This window comes from Bombina bombina, chromosome 6 (assembly GCF_027579735.1).
Source record: "Bombina bombina isolate aBomBom1 chromosome 6, aBomBom1.pri, whole genome shotgun sequence".
In the NCBI taxonomy this organism is placed as follows: domain Eukaryota; kingdom Metazoa; phylum Chordata; class Amphibia; order Anura; family Bombinatoridae; genus Bombina; species Bombina bombina.
In genome coordinates, this window is record NC_069504.1 from 389806816 (window position 1) to 389823742 (window position 16927).

Genomic DNA, 16927 nt, shown 5'->3' on the forward strand with positions numbered 1-16927 from the left:
CGGGAGAAGGAGAGAGCAAAATAGAGGGGGGAGAGAGCAAAATAGAGGGGGGAGAGAGAGAGCAAAAGAGAGGGAGGAGAGAGAGAGCAAAAGAGAGGTGGGAGAGAGAGAGAGCAAAATAGAGGGGGAGAAAGAGAGAGCAAAATAGAGGGGGGAGAGAGCAAAAGATAGCGGGGACAGAGAGAGAGGGAGGGGGGGAGAGAGAGAGAGAGAGCAAAAGAGACGGGGGAGAGAGAGCAAAAGAGAGGGGGAGAGAGAGCAAAAGAGAGGGGGAGAGAGAGCAAAAGAGAGGGGGAGAGAAAGAGAAGGAGGGGGGAGAGAGAGGTAGAGAGAGCAAAAGAGAGGGGGAGAGAGAAAAAGAGAGGGGGGAGAGAGAGCAAAAGAGAGGTGGGAGAGAGAGAGAGCAAAAGAGAGGGGGAGAAAGAGAGAGCAAAATAGAGGGGGGGAGAGAGCAAAAGAGAGCGGGGACAGAGAGAGAGGTAGGGGGAGAGAGAGGTAGAGAGAGAGAGCAAAAGAGAGGGGGAGAGAGAGCAAAAGAGAGAGGGGAGAGAGAGAGCAAAAGAGAGGGGGAGAGAGAGAGCACAAAAGAGAGGTGGGAGAGAGAGAGAGAGACAGCAAAAGAGAGGGGAGAAAGAGAGCAAAAGAGAGGGGGGAGAGAGAAAGCAAAAGAGAGAGGGAGAGAGAGCAAAAGAGAGGGGGAGAGTGAGAGCAAAAGAGGGGGGGGGGGGAGAGAGAGCAAAAGAGAGGGGGAGAGAGAGAGCAAAATAGAGGGGACAGAGAGAGAGGGAGGGGGAGAGAGAGACAGAGAGAGAAAGAGCAAAAGAGAGGGGGAGAGAGCAAAAGAGGGGGGGGAGAGAGAGCAAAAGAGAGGGGGAGAGAGAGCGCAAAAGAGAAGGGGAGAGAGAAAGCAAAAGAGAGGGGGAGAGAGAGCAAAAGAGAGGGGGGGAGAGAGAGAGCAAAAGAGCGGGGGAAAGAGAGCAAAAGAGAGGGGGAGAGAGAGCAAGAGAGGGGGGGATAGAGAAAGAGAGGGGGGAGAGAGCACAAGAGACGGGGGAGAGAGAGAGCAAAAGAGAGGGGGAAGAGAGAGCAAAAGAGATGGTGGAGAGAGAGCAAAAGAAAGGGGGGAGAGAGAGATCAAAAGAGAGGGGGAGAAAGAGCGCAAAAAAGAGGGTTTTAGAGAGAGAGAGCAAAAGGGAGGGGAGAGAGAGCAAAAGAGAGGGGGGAGAGAGAGAGCAAAAGAGAGGGGGGGAGAGAGAGAGCAAGGGGTGGGACCGCTGTACTGCAAAAAATGGCCCGTGTACACAGGCTTTAGGACTAGTATATAATAATAAGACAATGCAATAGCAATTTGAATTTCAAATGAGTGGTAGATTTTTATTTGTCAAAGTTCAAAGTTAATTTCATTTCCCTCCCACCATATCATGTGATAGCCATCAGCAAATTACAAATGCATATACATATATACTGTGCACTCTTGCACATGCTCACATCTTGGTGCAGGCAGTGGTTACACTGAAAAGTGCTTATTTAAAAAAAAAAAAAACAAGTAACTTGTGGGCTGTTTTTTAACATCATCTGTATGGGTTTTTTTTATGCTTGTTAGTATGTTGTGTATCTGGTCTTTATCTTACATCCATTTAATGAAGCCTCATATCCAGCAGTGTGAAGAGCTTCTTTACTGCCTGCAGAGCTTCGAGGTGGTGTCCAGGGGTCAGTGTATGATCGTGCTTTCATTTCCTCCTTCAGAATCATTCTTCCAATGCCTCCCTGGATCTACAAGGAAAAAGGATATTGGGCAATTAGTGGCACAGTTATGAAATTCACTAACTGTATTGAATGATTCATTTACTAAAATAAAATAGGAAGCATGTAGAGATAATGAGAGTTACATATAGGCTAACAAACCACTCGTTTAACATCTCGTAAAATACTAATGGGTGGAGCGCATTCCTGCATGTTGATCTAGAGTGATAAAAAATTCTCATGGAACACAGATTTACATTACCTCACTATAAATTAATGGGAAATTGAACAGTAAATACATTATGGAAATGATTTATACAAAGAAAAGACTAGCCTGAGAATCAGATGTATTTAATTTTAAATTGTTAGTTGTTTGAATATTAAAGAAATGTGTAAAGGTTAATTTTCTATAAAGTAACAGGCATTGCCATGCTGTAACCTACTTATCTCTCCCGCTGAGGACAATTAGAAACAGATATAAAGCAGGTAATTAAAGGGACACTTTACCCTATATTTTTCTCCATTTTGATTTGTTTCCATTCATCCATTTTACCTGTTACAGTCTATTAAATTGTTTACAAATAGCTCCTTTTACTTTATTTTGGCATTTGAAATACCAAAAAATATTATTTTGATATTCAGACAGAGCACACAATTTTAAAAAAAAGGTTTCAAATGTGCTTCTATTATTAAATTTGCTTTGTTGCCATATTATTCTTTGTTGAAGAGCTACCTTGGTAGGTGTCTGTAGCGCTACATAGCAGGAGATAGTGCTAACATCTAGTGCTCTTGAAAATGGATAACATTCTGGCAAAATATAGTGCTCCACACACATGCACACTCCTGAGCTTACATCCCTCTTTTTCATAAATCGATACCAAGAGAATGAAGAAAAGTTGATAATAGAAGTATATTGGAAAGTTGTTTAAAATGACATGCTTTGCCTAAATAATGTTATTTCATTCTCATGGTATACTTTACTGAAAGAGCAGTGATGCACTATTTGCAAGAAAACACATGGGAAAGCCAATGAAATGAGGCATATACAGTATGTGCAACCACAAATAACCAGCTAGCTCCCTGCCCCTGAGCATACCTAGGTATACTTTTCAACAAAGTATACCAAGAGAACTAAGCAACTTAGATAACAGAAGTACATTTGAAAGTTGATTAAAAATTGTATGCTCTATCTGAACAATGACAGAAACATTTTGGGTTTCATGTCCCTTTAAACTGTTCCACGAATTGGGCTTTGGTTTACAGAAATAATATAAAGATGCATGTGTGTACAGAAAGTGATAAACCAAGGAAATCTGATTTCCCTTCAAGCTAAACCCGTTTTGATGGGTTGTGGCTTCAAAGAACAAAAACAACCATTTCAAATACAAAAACAAAGATAAACAAGCAATTTACCATACATTTTATATTCTGCAGCTGGTATAACAAGTTATTAAAACACATTAAAGGACCAGTATACACTGATATTACAGATCCATATACCAATAGTAAATGCACTAACTACTGAAATGAGTCATATATAGGATATTAAGAAACAATACATTTTGTAATTTTTACCTTACTAATTCCCTCTCCTGGAATTAATCTAGACAGTGCTGACACTCCCCAAGGAAAGGGCTGAGCTGCGCTTGAGACTAGCACGCCCACCCTCCAATCATAGGCCATATGCAAATCCACAATTTACAGTCAAAGCTGAAATCCTGACAGCCTGCAGACATGATTTGTGTTTTGCAGCTTGAGCTTTATTAATATTTGTTATTAGTGGAAACAAAAGACATTTCTTTTGGGCTTGTTTATTTTTCTCAACTAGTTGAATGCAGATCCTATGCTACTGAAGTACAGTGGAGCAATCTATCATACGGCTAACTACCTAGTCCCAGTCTCACCGTTTCCATGGGCTCTTTTGCACAGACCTGCCCCTGTCTAAGTCCTGCAGGTCATTGCGCAATTCCTAGGTTACGCTGAGACTGAGATGCTGAAGATCATTGCACACATCTCCTACTGCAGCACATTGCATATTCTTGGAGACCGGCAGTGTGCACTCTATGCCTCAACGGCGTATCACCTACGGCATGTCGGACTATGATTTACATTCCGTGGGCTCATTGCGCAGACCTGCCCTCTGCATCAGTGTACAGCATGTGTAACCATCCACTTGCACAGAATTTGTTGCCGCCTTCTTTCATGGGCTCTCTGATGCGATTAAAGACGAAGTTGCTGCCAGAGATTTATCAGAGGATCTCGAGGCATTGGTGTCTTTTTTTATCCTAATTGACATCAGACTCAGAGAGAGGCCCTCTTTCAAGCAGCGCTTGCAGAAGCCTCCTTTTCCGTTGTCTCCTACGTGTTCGTTCCCACCCATGTCTCCCTCTCCTCCCATGCCTCCTGGTCCCGAGTGACCAGGTACTGCTGAGCCAATGCAGTTGGGATTTACGCGTCTCTCCGCAGCGGAGAGGGCCTTTTGGAGGAGGGAGGGGCTCTGCCTCTATTGTGGGTTACAGGGCCACCTTTTGAAGTCTTGTCCTACACGGCTGGGAAATGCTCACACCTAAGGTCCTGTCGAAGGCAGACCTTGGGTGGTTCATCCTCGTCCCCGGAACCGCTAAAGGAGAAACCTTTGGTCACGGTTGTCCTTTCCTGGGTGGACTCCTCCATAGTCACCCAGGCTCTTGTTGACTCCGGTGCTGCGGGCTATTTCATTGACAGTGCTTTTGTATCAAAGCACTCCATTCCTGTTTTGCCTCAGTCTGTTCCACTTGCTATTGAGGCCATTGATGGCAGGCCCCTTCAGCCTGCACTCGTTACTCACAAAACTGCTCCGTTATCCATGGCTGTTGGGGCTCTCCGTTTTTAAACCCTCCAGTTCCAGGTGATTAACTTTCTGCATTTTCCGGTCTCGACTGGCGCAGGTCTGAAATTTTGTCATGGTCTCCGCAATGTATTTCCACTTGTCTTCGGAAACCAGCTAAAGTCTTGTGCACTTCTTCGGTATCTCAATTGCCAGAGGAGTACCGAAAGTTCCTAGAAGTTTTTGACAAGGTGCGTGCCGGTACATTGCCTCCTCACCGGTCTTACGATTGTGCCATAGACGTGCAACCCGAAGCCATTCCTCCTCGGGACCGGGTTTACCCTCTGTCTGTTGCGGAGAATTGTGCTATGGAGGAGTATGTTGCCGATGCTCTGTCGCGGGGGATCATCCACAAATCCTGCGCTCCTGCTGGAGCTGGCTTCTTCTTTGTGAAGAAAAAGGGTGGCGAGTTAAGACCATGCATTGATTATAGGGGTCTTAATCGTCTTACCATTAAGAATGCTTACCCTATTCTGCTCATTACAGAACTCTTTGACCGCCTCAAGGGAGCTACGGTCTTTACTAAACTTGATTTGAGAGGAGCGTACAATCTCGTTAGGATCAAGGAGGGCCACGAATGGAAAACAGCATTTAACATCAGGAGCGGGCATTATGAGTATATTGTAATGCCCTTTGGCCTATGTAATGCTCCTGCTGTTTTCCAGGAATTTTTACATGATGTCCTACGAGATATGTTGCAACAGTGTGTTGTGGTGTACTTAGACGACATCCTCATACACTCACCCACACTTGAGGCTCATCATGCTGATGTTACACGGGTTCTTCAGAGACTACATGAGAACGACCTGTTTTGTAAACTCAAGAAATGTGAGTTCCATCAGACTCAAGTAACCTTCCTAGGTTATGTTATCTGCGTTGCAGGGTTCTCCATGGATCCTGACAAGTTATCTGCAGTTCTGCAGTGGCCTCGCCCAGTTGGTCTTCGGTCTATTCAACGTTTTTTGGGGTTCGCAAATTAATATAGAAAGTTTATTAAAAAAATTTCTTCCTTGGTCAAACCTATCACAGACATGACCCGTAAAGAGAATGATCCACTCCATTGGTCACCTACTGCCATTAAGGCCTTTGATAGTCTTAAGACAGCCTTTGCTGCCGCTCCAGTTCTGGCTCATTCTAACCCTGTCCTGCCTTTCGTTCTTGAGGTCGATGCGTCTGAGACTGGAGTAGGTGCCCTCTTGTCTTAACGTCCTATGCCTAACGGTTCCTTGCATCCGTGTGGTTTCTTCTCTAAGAAATTGTCTCCAGCAGAGTGCAATTATGAAATTGGTGACAGGGAATTACTGGCCATAATTTTGGCACTCAAGGAATGGAGGCATCTACTCGAGGGTACTAGCTGCTTGTGCTCATTCTAACTGACCACAAGAATTTAACCTATCTGAAGCAAAAGGTTTGTCGCCCCGACAGGCCAGATGGCCTCTATTTTTGTCTTGGTTTAATTATGTGGTCTCCTACCTGCCTGGTAGTAAGAATGTTAGGGCTGATGCCCTCTCTCGACAATTTTCACCTCTGTCCAAGGAGGAGTCTGTACCTACTCCAGTTATACCTCCTGACCATATTTTGGCTACCATACATACTAATTTGACTTCTCAATTGGGGGAGGAGATCCTGGCTGCACAAACCAATGCACCTCTTGAGAAACCTAGTGGTAAGTGTTTTGTTCCTGAGAATCTTCTAACTAAACTTTTGCACACTTACCATTATCCTAAAGCCGCAGGTCACCCAGGCAAGAACCAAATGATTTGGTCTGTGACTCGACAATTCTGGTGGCCAGGTCTTCGTTCTGATGTTGCTGCGTATGTTGCATCCTGCTCAGTTTGTGCACAGAATAAGACTCCTCGGCGTCTTCCTTTGGGTCTTCTTCAACCTATTGCTAATAGTGAGTGTCCTTGGACACATCTTTCCATGGACTTCATTGTCGAGCTCCCTGTTTCCAATGGCAATACTGTTATCCTTATGGTGGTTGACCGTTTTTCTAAAATGTCACATTGCATGCCCTTGAAGAAGTTGCCTACCGCTCAGAAGCTTGCTTCAATTTTTGCCTGGGATGTCTTCCATTTACATGGGTTACCCAAGGAGATAGTGTCGGACCGGGGTAGCCAGTTTGTCTCCAGATTTTGGCGTTCCTTTTGTGCTCAAATGGGGATCCAGCTTTCCTTCTCCTCGGCATATCACTCTCAATCCAATGGGGCTGCGGAATGGTCTAATCAAGCTCTGGAACAGTTCTTCCATTGCTATGTCTCAGATTACCACAATAATTGGTCTGAACTGTTACCTTGGGTAGAGTTTGCTCGTAATAGTGCTATTAATGCTTCCTCCAAGTTATCCCCGTTAATGGCAAATTATGGGTTTCAACCATCCTTGTTGCCCGATTCATTCATGTCTCAGGGTATTCCGGCTTTGGAGGAGCATCTCCGGCAACTCCGTTCCATGTGGGTGCAGATTCAGGATTGCCTTCATCGTTCTATGCAGCGCCAAAAGTTCCAGGCTTATAGTAGCCGTCTGCCCGCACCTTCCTACCAGGTTGGTGAGAGAGTTTGTCTGTCCTCCCGCAACTTGAACCTTCGTGTGCCTTCCAATAAACTGGCTCCCCGTTATGTTGGTCCTTTTCGAATACTCCAATGGGTTAATCCTGTGGCCTATGCTCTTGACCTTCCTCCTGCAATGCGCATCTCCCTCTTGAAACCATTGGTTTGTAATCGGTTTACCACTGTGTTGCCTGTCTGTCGTCCCCGTCCTATCTTTGTTGACAACCATGAGGAGTATGAGGTCAGCAGTATTATTGACTCGCGTATGTCCAGGGGCCAAGTACAGTATTTGGTTCACTCCTCTGATGTTCATGCTCCCGCCCTCCTCCGTGCCTTCCATGCCCGTTTCCCCAAAAAGCCTTTTGTCCTCCCGCGGGGAGGGGTCCTTGAGGGGAGGGTTCTGTCAGGGTTTTTTCCCTGTTTTGTTTGCCATGTGCTGCTGGCAGCCATTTTACTCACCTCTCTTGCTGACTCTGATGCATACTGTGTGATGCTGCTCATTTCCTGCACTTCATTTTATGGCCAGACTGGTGTATATCATCCGTGTGAGACAGGATGCAGTCTCAGAATTATTATGTCATCACTTATTATTTAAAGGGCCTCTGTTCAGTATGCTTTGCCCTTGCATTGTCTCAGACCTGTTTGTGAGAGTTCCTGTGTATTACCTGGGCGTCTGACATCCCTTCTGGTTCCTGATCACTGACTTGTTCCTGACTCTGTTGTTCTCCTTGTTTCTGATTCCAGCTTGTCTGACTACTCGCTTTGGCTCCTTACTCGGCTCGTCTGACTATTCGCTTCTGCTCCTGACTCAGCAGTCTGACTACCAGCACCAGTCTGACTACCAGCACCAGGTTTTGATTCCTGGCTTGTTATTTGACTTGTGGACTTTTTATTATTTTTTGCTATTAATAAAGGTGTGATTATTTTTGCACTTCTCGTCTCAGTCTGATTCTTGGCATCCTGACACTCACATTCTATTGGCTGTTCCAATCAGCCAATAGAATGTGAGCTCAATCCTATTGGCTGATTGTGTCAGCCATTATGATTTTTTACCCTTTAATTCCGATTGGCTGATAGAATTCTATCAGCCAATCGGAATTCAAGGGACGCCATCTTGGATGACGTCCCTTAAAGGAACCGTATGAAGAGGATGCTCCACGCCGGATGTCTTGAAGATTGAGCCGCTCCGCGTCGGAAGGATGAAGATAGAAGATGCCGTCTGGATGAAGACTTCTGCCTGCCTGGAGGACGACTTCTTGCCGCTTGGATGAAGACTTCTCCCGCCTTCGTTGAGGACTTCTTTCCGCTTGGATGAAGACTTCTCCTGGCTTCGTTGAGGACTTCTTGCCACTTGGATGAAGACTTCTCCCGGCTGGATGAGGATGGATGTCCGGTGTTCCAAAACTGTAAGTGGATTTTCGGTGGTTAGTGTTAGGTTTTTTTAAGGGTTTATTGGGTGGGTTTTATTTTTAGCTTAGGGCTTGGGCAATGTAAAAGAGCTAAATGCCCTTTTAAGGGCAATGCCCATCCAAATGCCCTTTTCAGGGCAATGGGCAGCTTAGGTTTTTTAGGTAGGTTTTTATTTGGGGGGGTTGGTTGCGTGGGTGGTGGGTTTTACTGTTGGGGGGTTGTTTGTATTTTTTTTTTTACAGGTAAAAGAGCTGATTTCTTTGGGGCAATGCCCCGCAAAAGTCCTTTTTAAGGGCTATTGGCAGTTTAATATAGGCTAGGGGTTTTATTATTTTGGGGGGGGGGGGTTATTTTGATAGGGCTATTAGATTAGGAGTAATTTGTTTTTATTTTTGATCATTTCTTTTTTTATTTTGTGTAATTTAGTGTTTATTATTTTTTGTAATTTAGATAAATGTATTTTTTAAATTTAATTTATTTAATTTTATTGTAATGTTAGGTGCTAGTGTAACTCAGGTTAGGTTTTATTTTAAAGGTAAATTTGTATTTATTTTAACTAGGTAGCTAGTAAATAGTTAATAACTATTTACTAACTAGTCTACCTAGTTAAAATAAATATAAACTTACCTGTGAAATAAAAATAAAACCTAAGATAGCTACAATATAACTATTAGTTATATTGTAGCTAGCTTAGGTTTTATTTTAATAGGTAAGTATTTAGTCTTAAATAGGTATTATTTAGGTAATAATTGTAAGTTTTATTTAGATTTATTTTAATTATATTAAAGTTAGGGGTGTTAGGGTGAGAGTTAGACTTAGGTTTAGCCGGCTCTCCCCATTGAAGTCTATGGGGAAATGGTGCACGAGCATGTCAAAGCAGCTCAAAGCAGCGCTGGTATTTGGGTGCGTTATGGAGCTCAAAGCTACAATATCACCCGCAAACGCCTGCTTTTTGTAAACTTATAATACCAGCACTATAAGGAGAAAAATACCGCCGAAAAAGCTGTGGTCGTTAATTTCCCTATAGCGCTCAAAACTCGTAATCTGGCTGTTTATTAATTATGAATATTGGATAAATATGATTTTCATGTTTTCATCTACTTAACTGTACTTAACTGTAAAGGGCTCCAATGCACTTCTATATATGTCTTTATATGTACATGTGTCTTTAAATACATATATACACATATAAATACATATGTACATATATATTGACATGTATATGCATGTATCTCTATATTAAAGCCCTTTGGCTGCCTTTTTTTTTTCTAACACCTGAGACCTCATATCTCTGAGCCTTTATAACTTTTGTGTGCAATATTTTTTTTAAATACATTTTATTAGATGGTGTTATTATGCATGTAACTATACTTTGTAATGTATTTTTGATGTATTTTGTGCCACTTTTATGTTTTGTGAAACAGTTAACTAGAGTTCTGAAGTTGCGGTAATCATTCTATTGTAAATCACGATTGTGTTCACGCTTTCAACTCGTAATACGAGCCTTAAGCCCGATGAGTGCAAACCCTCACAATAAACCGCTTATTGATCGGGCGCAAACATTTGCGCTCCACTCATAATCTAGTCCTTAATATGCTCCCAATGATCCACTTTACCTGTTGGAGTGTATTCAATTATTTACACATAGCTTGTTTACATTTTTTTTGTCAATTGAAATAGCTAATTTTGCCTTTTGAAATCACCAACTCTAGTGAACATTTCCATACTGCAGTATTAGCTATGGACAAAGCAGTAACAGAAATAAAATTCCTAGTGGTGGTGTGAGAGACAGAGTCTAGTCCATGTGAAGTTCCTGCTGATGCTTTGAATACAATGAAATATTATCAGCTGTTTGCCTGCGTACATCAAGAATGCAGATAATTGCGGTTGGAGGGGTCATGGTTACAGATGATTGTTGTGGTGGAGAGGTCACTTGGGTTAATTGCTTCCATGTTTAATTGCAGAAGGTCCTGGTTAGCAAGAATTGCTATGAGGGTTTTTAGACCAGGGTTGCTATGTGGTTGGTTTGCATGGTTTACAGACGTAGGGAGGGGTCTAGTTATGGTTATAGCACAGAAACACTGCTACTTACTGTGTCAAATAATTCTGCTTCCTGATTATCTCTGGTTTTGCATTTTTATCTCAGTGAATGATTTCAGATCTTTATATAAACTTTATTATGGTAAATGCTTTGTAGCAGTTGTTGGTGAAATTAAATAAATAAACTCTCTTTGTCTAATATATTACATTTTGTACAAAGTTCTGTGTGACAAATATGCAACAACAGAGATAATTAGTTGGGGAGCAAATATGTTATCACAACACTACATGTAATATAGCTACTGGTGTTACTGTACCTGGGCTGAAATGCACATCACTGAGTTGTGCTTAACGATAGGCCCTAAGAAGCACTTATGCATTAAATAGTGCTTTGGGTATGAGACAGCGCTAAAAAATGTAATTTTTTATTTTATATGGTTCACGTTCTCTGTTGGACGCCATATTTGTAGCAAACTATGAACACGCACATTGTCCCAGCCTTTTCAGGCCTGTAGGGAGGTGTGTGGGAAGGCCTAGCTAAATTTAGAAAATATAAACACACTGGTGTGGTATTTTTCTATGAAATATAAATCAACATTGCACTTTTAGTTTTTCTGCTATATCTAAAATGTCCCCTTTAACTATTTTTGTGTGTTCAGACACTGTTGATCTTCTGCACAAATACCTTATGCATGTTCCGATCAAATCCATCTTCCTCGCCTCCTGATGAGAATCTCCGCGCTCGAGGCACTGCACAAGAAATAAGAAAGTCTTTTGTTAAAGGATTTACAGAGTTCTGTTTTTGTCCTACTTTGAGATATTGAACAATAGAGTTATTGAAGGCACAATGAATTGCAAGCATTATCCAAAGGAGTCTTACTTTACAATGGCTCCAGGCACTTCTACTCACAACAATGTGTAATAATTGTCTGAAGCACTTCTTGCAGATTTCTCTGTACCTTTTTTATTTCAGCTAGATATTACTTGTGTAGTGTTATTTGGTGATGATGGTTTACAAACAAGTGTCATATTTTGCTTTGTAGCTAGCAAATGGGCCTTCTGTACAGCACTATTGTTCAAAGCAAGAAAAATAGTACTAAAATATTTTCCTTAAAAGAACATGAAACCCAAACTTTTTCTTTCATGATTCAGATAGAGCACTTCATTTTAAACAACTTTCTAATTTACTACTGGGAACAAAGCATATTTTATGATAGAACTAAATTGTAAACTGTATTTCACCACGATTATACCATGAATATTTCTCCGATGAAGTAATCTTATGCAGCAAATTTAGTAAATGATTAATTAAGTGGATTAACAAAAAGCACACATTTTGGCACTGTCCTAAATCATTATATTACCAGTTACCTGGACCTGTCGATGTCACAAGGGTTTAACGTGTCCAGTGGAGTGTGGTGATGGTGCTCAGTTCATTCTCCTTCCCTCCAGCATGGCTGACTGGAAGGAAATGACAGACCTTATATATAACTTCCTCCCAGTCAGTGCTGCCGCGGAGGAAGAATGAGCGCCGGCAGGGACTTTTTTAGGAGTGCGCTTTTTTCACCTCCTTAATGAGACTGGCTGGCCGCAGGGATGCAGATGTTAAGGCTGGCCGCAGTCGCAGTTGTCATAACACTTATATCAATGCGTCCGGTCGGTTTTAAGAGGCCGGGGAAAACGGCAGGACGGGAGAGGAAACAAAAAATAACGGTACTGACTCGTTTAAAGTGGCACGTATGGTCAGCCTATTCTGATAGCACATCTTATAGTATGAGACTTATCAATTAACTTTATTATCTTTGTATCCTTTATTGAAAAGTAACAATTTTCTTATATATTTATATTAACTAATTTGCTTCATTCTCTTTGTATTCTTAGCTGAAAATCAAATCATCCCTAGGTAGGCTCAGAAACAGCAATACACTGAGAGCTAGCTGGTGATTGGTGGCTACACACATATGCCTCTCGTCATTGGCTCAACAGATGTGTTCAGTAGCTGCCTTTATCTATGTCTTTAACTGATTTGCATGAGTTAAAAACATAGTTATATGCAAGCATATCCTGCAATAATAAACATGTTAGACAGAGCATTTTTATTATTAAGCATGCAAAGAAATCTATAAACATGCATTTCACAGACTTTTCTAGGTTTTAACATCTATTCAGTCAAAACAACGTAAAATGTGGTGGTTAATTGATGCAGTATTTATATTGAAGGGACATTAAACACCTTGAGATGGTAATATAAAATGATAAATCATATATACGGTCATTATTTATTTTGTCCCCTTTTCATGTAATTATATTCTGAAATTGTGAACTTTTCATTTCCTGTTAGAAATGGAAGTGTAGAACACAGTTATATTCCACACAGCCATTGGCTGCACACTCTAGTGACCTATTTATAATGATCTTTAATTGGCCACAGCAGAGAAGGTAACTTAAGTTACAACATGGCAGCTCCCATTGTTTTATGGACACTAAAACTTTACACTTATTTTGTCAATATTTAAACAGCTAATGAAACATTAAAAAATACATCTACATGTTATTCTCAGACTAAAGGGTAGATTTATCATAGTGCGAACGGACATGATACGATGTAGAGTAACATGCCCGCTGCACATCGATAAATAGCGACAACATACGCTCTCTGCATTTATCATTGCACCAGCAGTTCTTGTGAGCTGCTGGTGCAATGCCGCCCACTGCAGATTCGCAGCCAATCAGCCGCTAGCAGGGGGTGTCAATCAACCTGATCGTATTCGACTTTATAATATCAATTAATGACGTGCAATTAATCATTAACATACTTTTTTATAAATTTATAACCACAAATGAACATTCTCATTCACTATATATTTAGCTGAGTACAGTAAGATTTATATTTTTTACATTTTTTGAACTAAGAGTGTGTTAAAAAAAGAGAAATGGTCAACAAACATTTCTCCAACATTGGTGTGTCCGGTCCACGGCGTCATCCTTACTTGTGGGATATTCTCTTCCCCAACAGGAAATGGCAAAGAGTCCCAGCAAAGCTGGTCACATGATCCCTCCTAGGCTCCGCCCACCCCAGTCATTCTCTTTGCCGTTGCACAGGCAACATCTCCACGGAGATGGTTAAGAGTTTTTTGTAGTTTTATTCTTCTATCAAGTGTTTGTTATTTTAAAATAGTGCTGGTATGTACTATTTACTCTGAAACAGAAAAGGATGAAGATTTCTGTTTGTAAGAGGAAGATGATTTTTAGCAGACAGTAACTAAAATCGATTGCTGTTTCCACACAGGACTGTTGAGATGAAGTAACTTCAGTTGGGGGAAACAGTTAGCAGTCTTTTCTGCTTAAGGTATGACTAGCCATATTTCTAACAAGACCATGTAATGTTGGAAGGCTGTCATTTCCCCTCATGGGGACCGGTAAGCCATTTTCTTAGTTAAACATAAAAGAATAAAGGGCTTCAAAAAGGGCTTAAAAACTGGTAGACATTTTTCTGGGCTAAAACAATTGCTTTACTAGGCATATTATGCAGATTCTAACTAATTATTGGTATTATAATCTTGGGGAACGTTTAGAAAAACGGCAGGCACTGTGTTGGACACCTTTTTCAGATGGGGGCCTTTCTAGTTATAGACAGAGCCTCATTCTGGGACTGTATAGGGGTTAAATGTAAAAACGGCTCCGGTTCCGTTAATTTAAGGGTTGAAATTTGGTGTGCAATACTTTTAATGCTTTAAGACACTGTGGTGAAATTTTGGTGAATTTTGAACAATTCCTTCATACTTTTTCACATATTCAGTAATAAAGTGTTTTCAGTTTGAAATTTAAAGTGACAGTAACGGTTTTATTTTAAAACGTTTTTTGTGCTTTGTTGACAAGTTTAAGCCTGTTTAACATGTGTGTACCATCAGATAAGCTATGTTCTATATGTATGAAAGCCAATGTGTCTCCCCATTTAAATTTATGTGATAATTGTGCCATAGTGTCCAAACAAAGTAAGGATGATTCCTCAAATGAGGGGAGTAAACATGATACTACATCATCCCCTACTGTGTCTACACCAGTTATGCCCACACAGGAGGCCCCTAGTACATCTAGTGCGCCAATACTTATTACCATGCAACAATTAACGGCTGTAATGGATAACTCCATAGCAAATCTTTTATCCAAAATGCCTACTTATCAGAGAAAGCGCGATTGCTCTGTTTTAAACACTGAAGAGCAAGAGGACACTGATGATAACTGTTCTGACATACCCTCACACCAATCTCAAGGGGCCATGAGGGAGGTTTTGTCTGATGGAGAAATTTCAGATTCAGGAAAAATTTCTCATCAAGCTGAACCTGATGTTGTGACATTTAAATTTAAATTAGAACATCTCCGCGCACTGCTTAAGGAGGTGTTATCTACTCTGGATGATTGTGATAATTTGGTCATTCCAGAGAAATTATGTAAGATGGACAAGTTCCTAGAGGTTCCGGTGCCCCCCGACGCTTTTCCTATACCCAAGCGGGTGGCGGACATAGTAAATAAAGAGTGGGAAAGGCCCGGCATACCTTTTGTCCCCCCCCCCCTATATTTAAGAAATTATTTCCTATAGTCGACCCCAGAAAGGACTTATGGCAGACAGTCCCCAAGGTCGAGGGGGCGGTTTCTACTCTAAACAAACGCACTACTATTCCTATCGAAGATAGTTGTGCTTTCAAAGATCCTATGGTTAAGAAATGAGAGGGTTTGCTTAAAAAGATTTTTGTACAGCAAGGTTACCTTCTACAACCAATTTCATGCATTGTTCCTGTCACTACGGCAGCGTGTTTCAGGTTCGAGGAACTAGAAAAATCGCTCAGTAAAGAATCTTCGTATGAGGAGGTTATGGACAGAGTTCAAGCACTTAAAATTGGCTAACTCTTTTGTTTTAGATGCCGCTTTGCAATTAGCTAGATTAGCGGCGAAAAATTCAGGGTTTGCTGTTGTGGCGCGCAGAGTGCTTTGGCTAAAGTCTTGGTCAGCGGATGTGTCTTCCAAGACAAAATTGCTTAACATTTCTTTCAAAGGTAAAACATTATTTGGACCTGATTTGAAAGAGATTATTTCAGACATCACTGGGGGAAAGGGCCACGCCCTCCCACAGGATAGGTCTTTTAAGGCTAATAATAAGCCTAATTTTCGTCCCTTTCGCAGAAACGGACCAGTCTCTAATTCTGTATCCTCTAAGCAAGAGGGTAATACTTCACAACCCAAACCAGCCTGGAAACCAATGCAAGGCTGGAACAAGGGTAAGCAGGCCAAGAAGCCTACCACTGCTACCAAAACAGCATGAAGGGATAGCCCCCGATCCGGGACCGGATCTAGTGGGGGGCAGACTTTCTCTCTTTGCTCAGGCTTGGGCAAGAGATGTTCAGGATCCTTGGGCGCTAGAAATAGTTTCTCAAGGTTATCTCCTGGAATTCAAGGAACTACCCCCAAGGGGAAGGTTCCACAGGTCTCAATTATCTTCAAACCAAATAAAGAGACAGGCATTCTTACATTGTGTAGAAGACCTGTTAAAGATGGGAGTGATACATCCAGTTCCAATAAGAGAACAAGGAATGGGATTTTATTCCAATCTGTTCATAGTTCCCAAAAAAGAGGGAACATTCAGACCAATTTTGGATCTAAAGATCCTAAACAAATTTCTCAGGGTACCATCGTTCAAAATGGAAACTATTCGAACGATCCTACCTACTATCCAGGAAAATCAATTTATGACTACCGTGGATTTAAAGGATGCGTACCTACATATTCCTATCCACAAGGAACATCATCAGTTCCTAAGGTTCGCTTTTCTGGAAAAGCATTACCAGTTTATGGCACTTCCATTTGGATTAGCCACTGCTCCAAGGATTTTCACAAAGGTACTAGGGTCCCTTCTAGCGGTTCTAAGACCAAGGGGCATTGCAGTAGTACCTTACTTGGACGACATCCTGATTCAAGCGTCGTCCCTGTCAAAAGCAAAGGCTCATACGGACATCGTCCTAGCCTTTCTCAGATCTCACGGATGGAAGGTGAACAAAGAAAAAAGTTCTCTGTCCCCGTCAACAAGAGTTCCCTTCTTGGGAACAATAATAGATTCCTTAGAAATGAGGATTTTTCTGACAGAGGTCAGAAAATCAAAACTTCTAAGCTCTTGTCAAGTACTTCATTCTGTTCCTCGTCCTTCCATAGCGCAGTGCATGGAAGTAATAGGATTGATGGTTGCAACAATGGACATAGTTCCTTTTGCACAAATTCATCTAAGACCATTACAACTGTGCATGCTCAGACAGTGGAATGGGGATTATAC

General features: G+C 41.6%; 1 protein-coding gene across 6 annotated transcripts in view; it reads right to left on the reverse strand.

The window, feature by feature from the left end:
- Positions 1-16927, reverse strand: part of ABLIM3 (actin binding LIM protein family member 3) — a 425761-nt gene that overhangs the window by 62993 nt on the left and 345841 nt on the right. For all 6 annotated transcript variants that reach the window (XM_053717109.1, XM_053717108.1, XM_053717110.1 and 3 more), the window contains 2 exons: positions 11291-11355; positions 1632-1773 (listed from right to left, as the gene is read on the reverse strand). In XM_053717109.1, coding sequence (XP_053573084.1) covers positions 1632-1773; positions 11291-11355 — 207 coding nt within the window. The remainder of the gene's footprint in view (positions 1-1631; positions 1774-11290; positions 11356-16927) is intronic.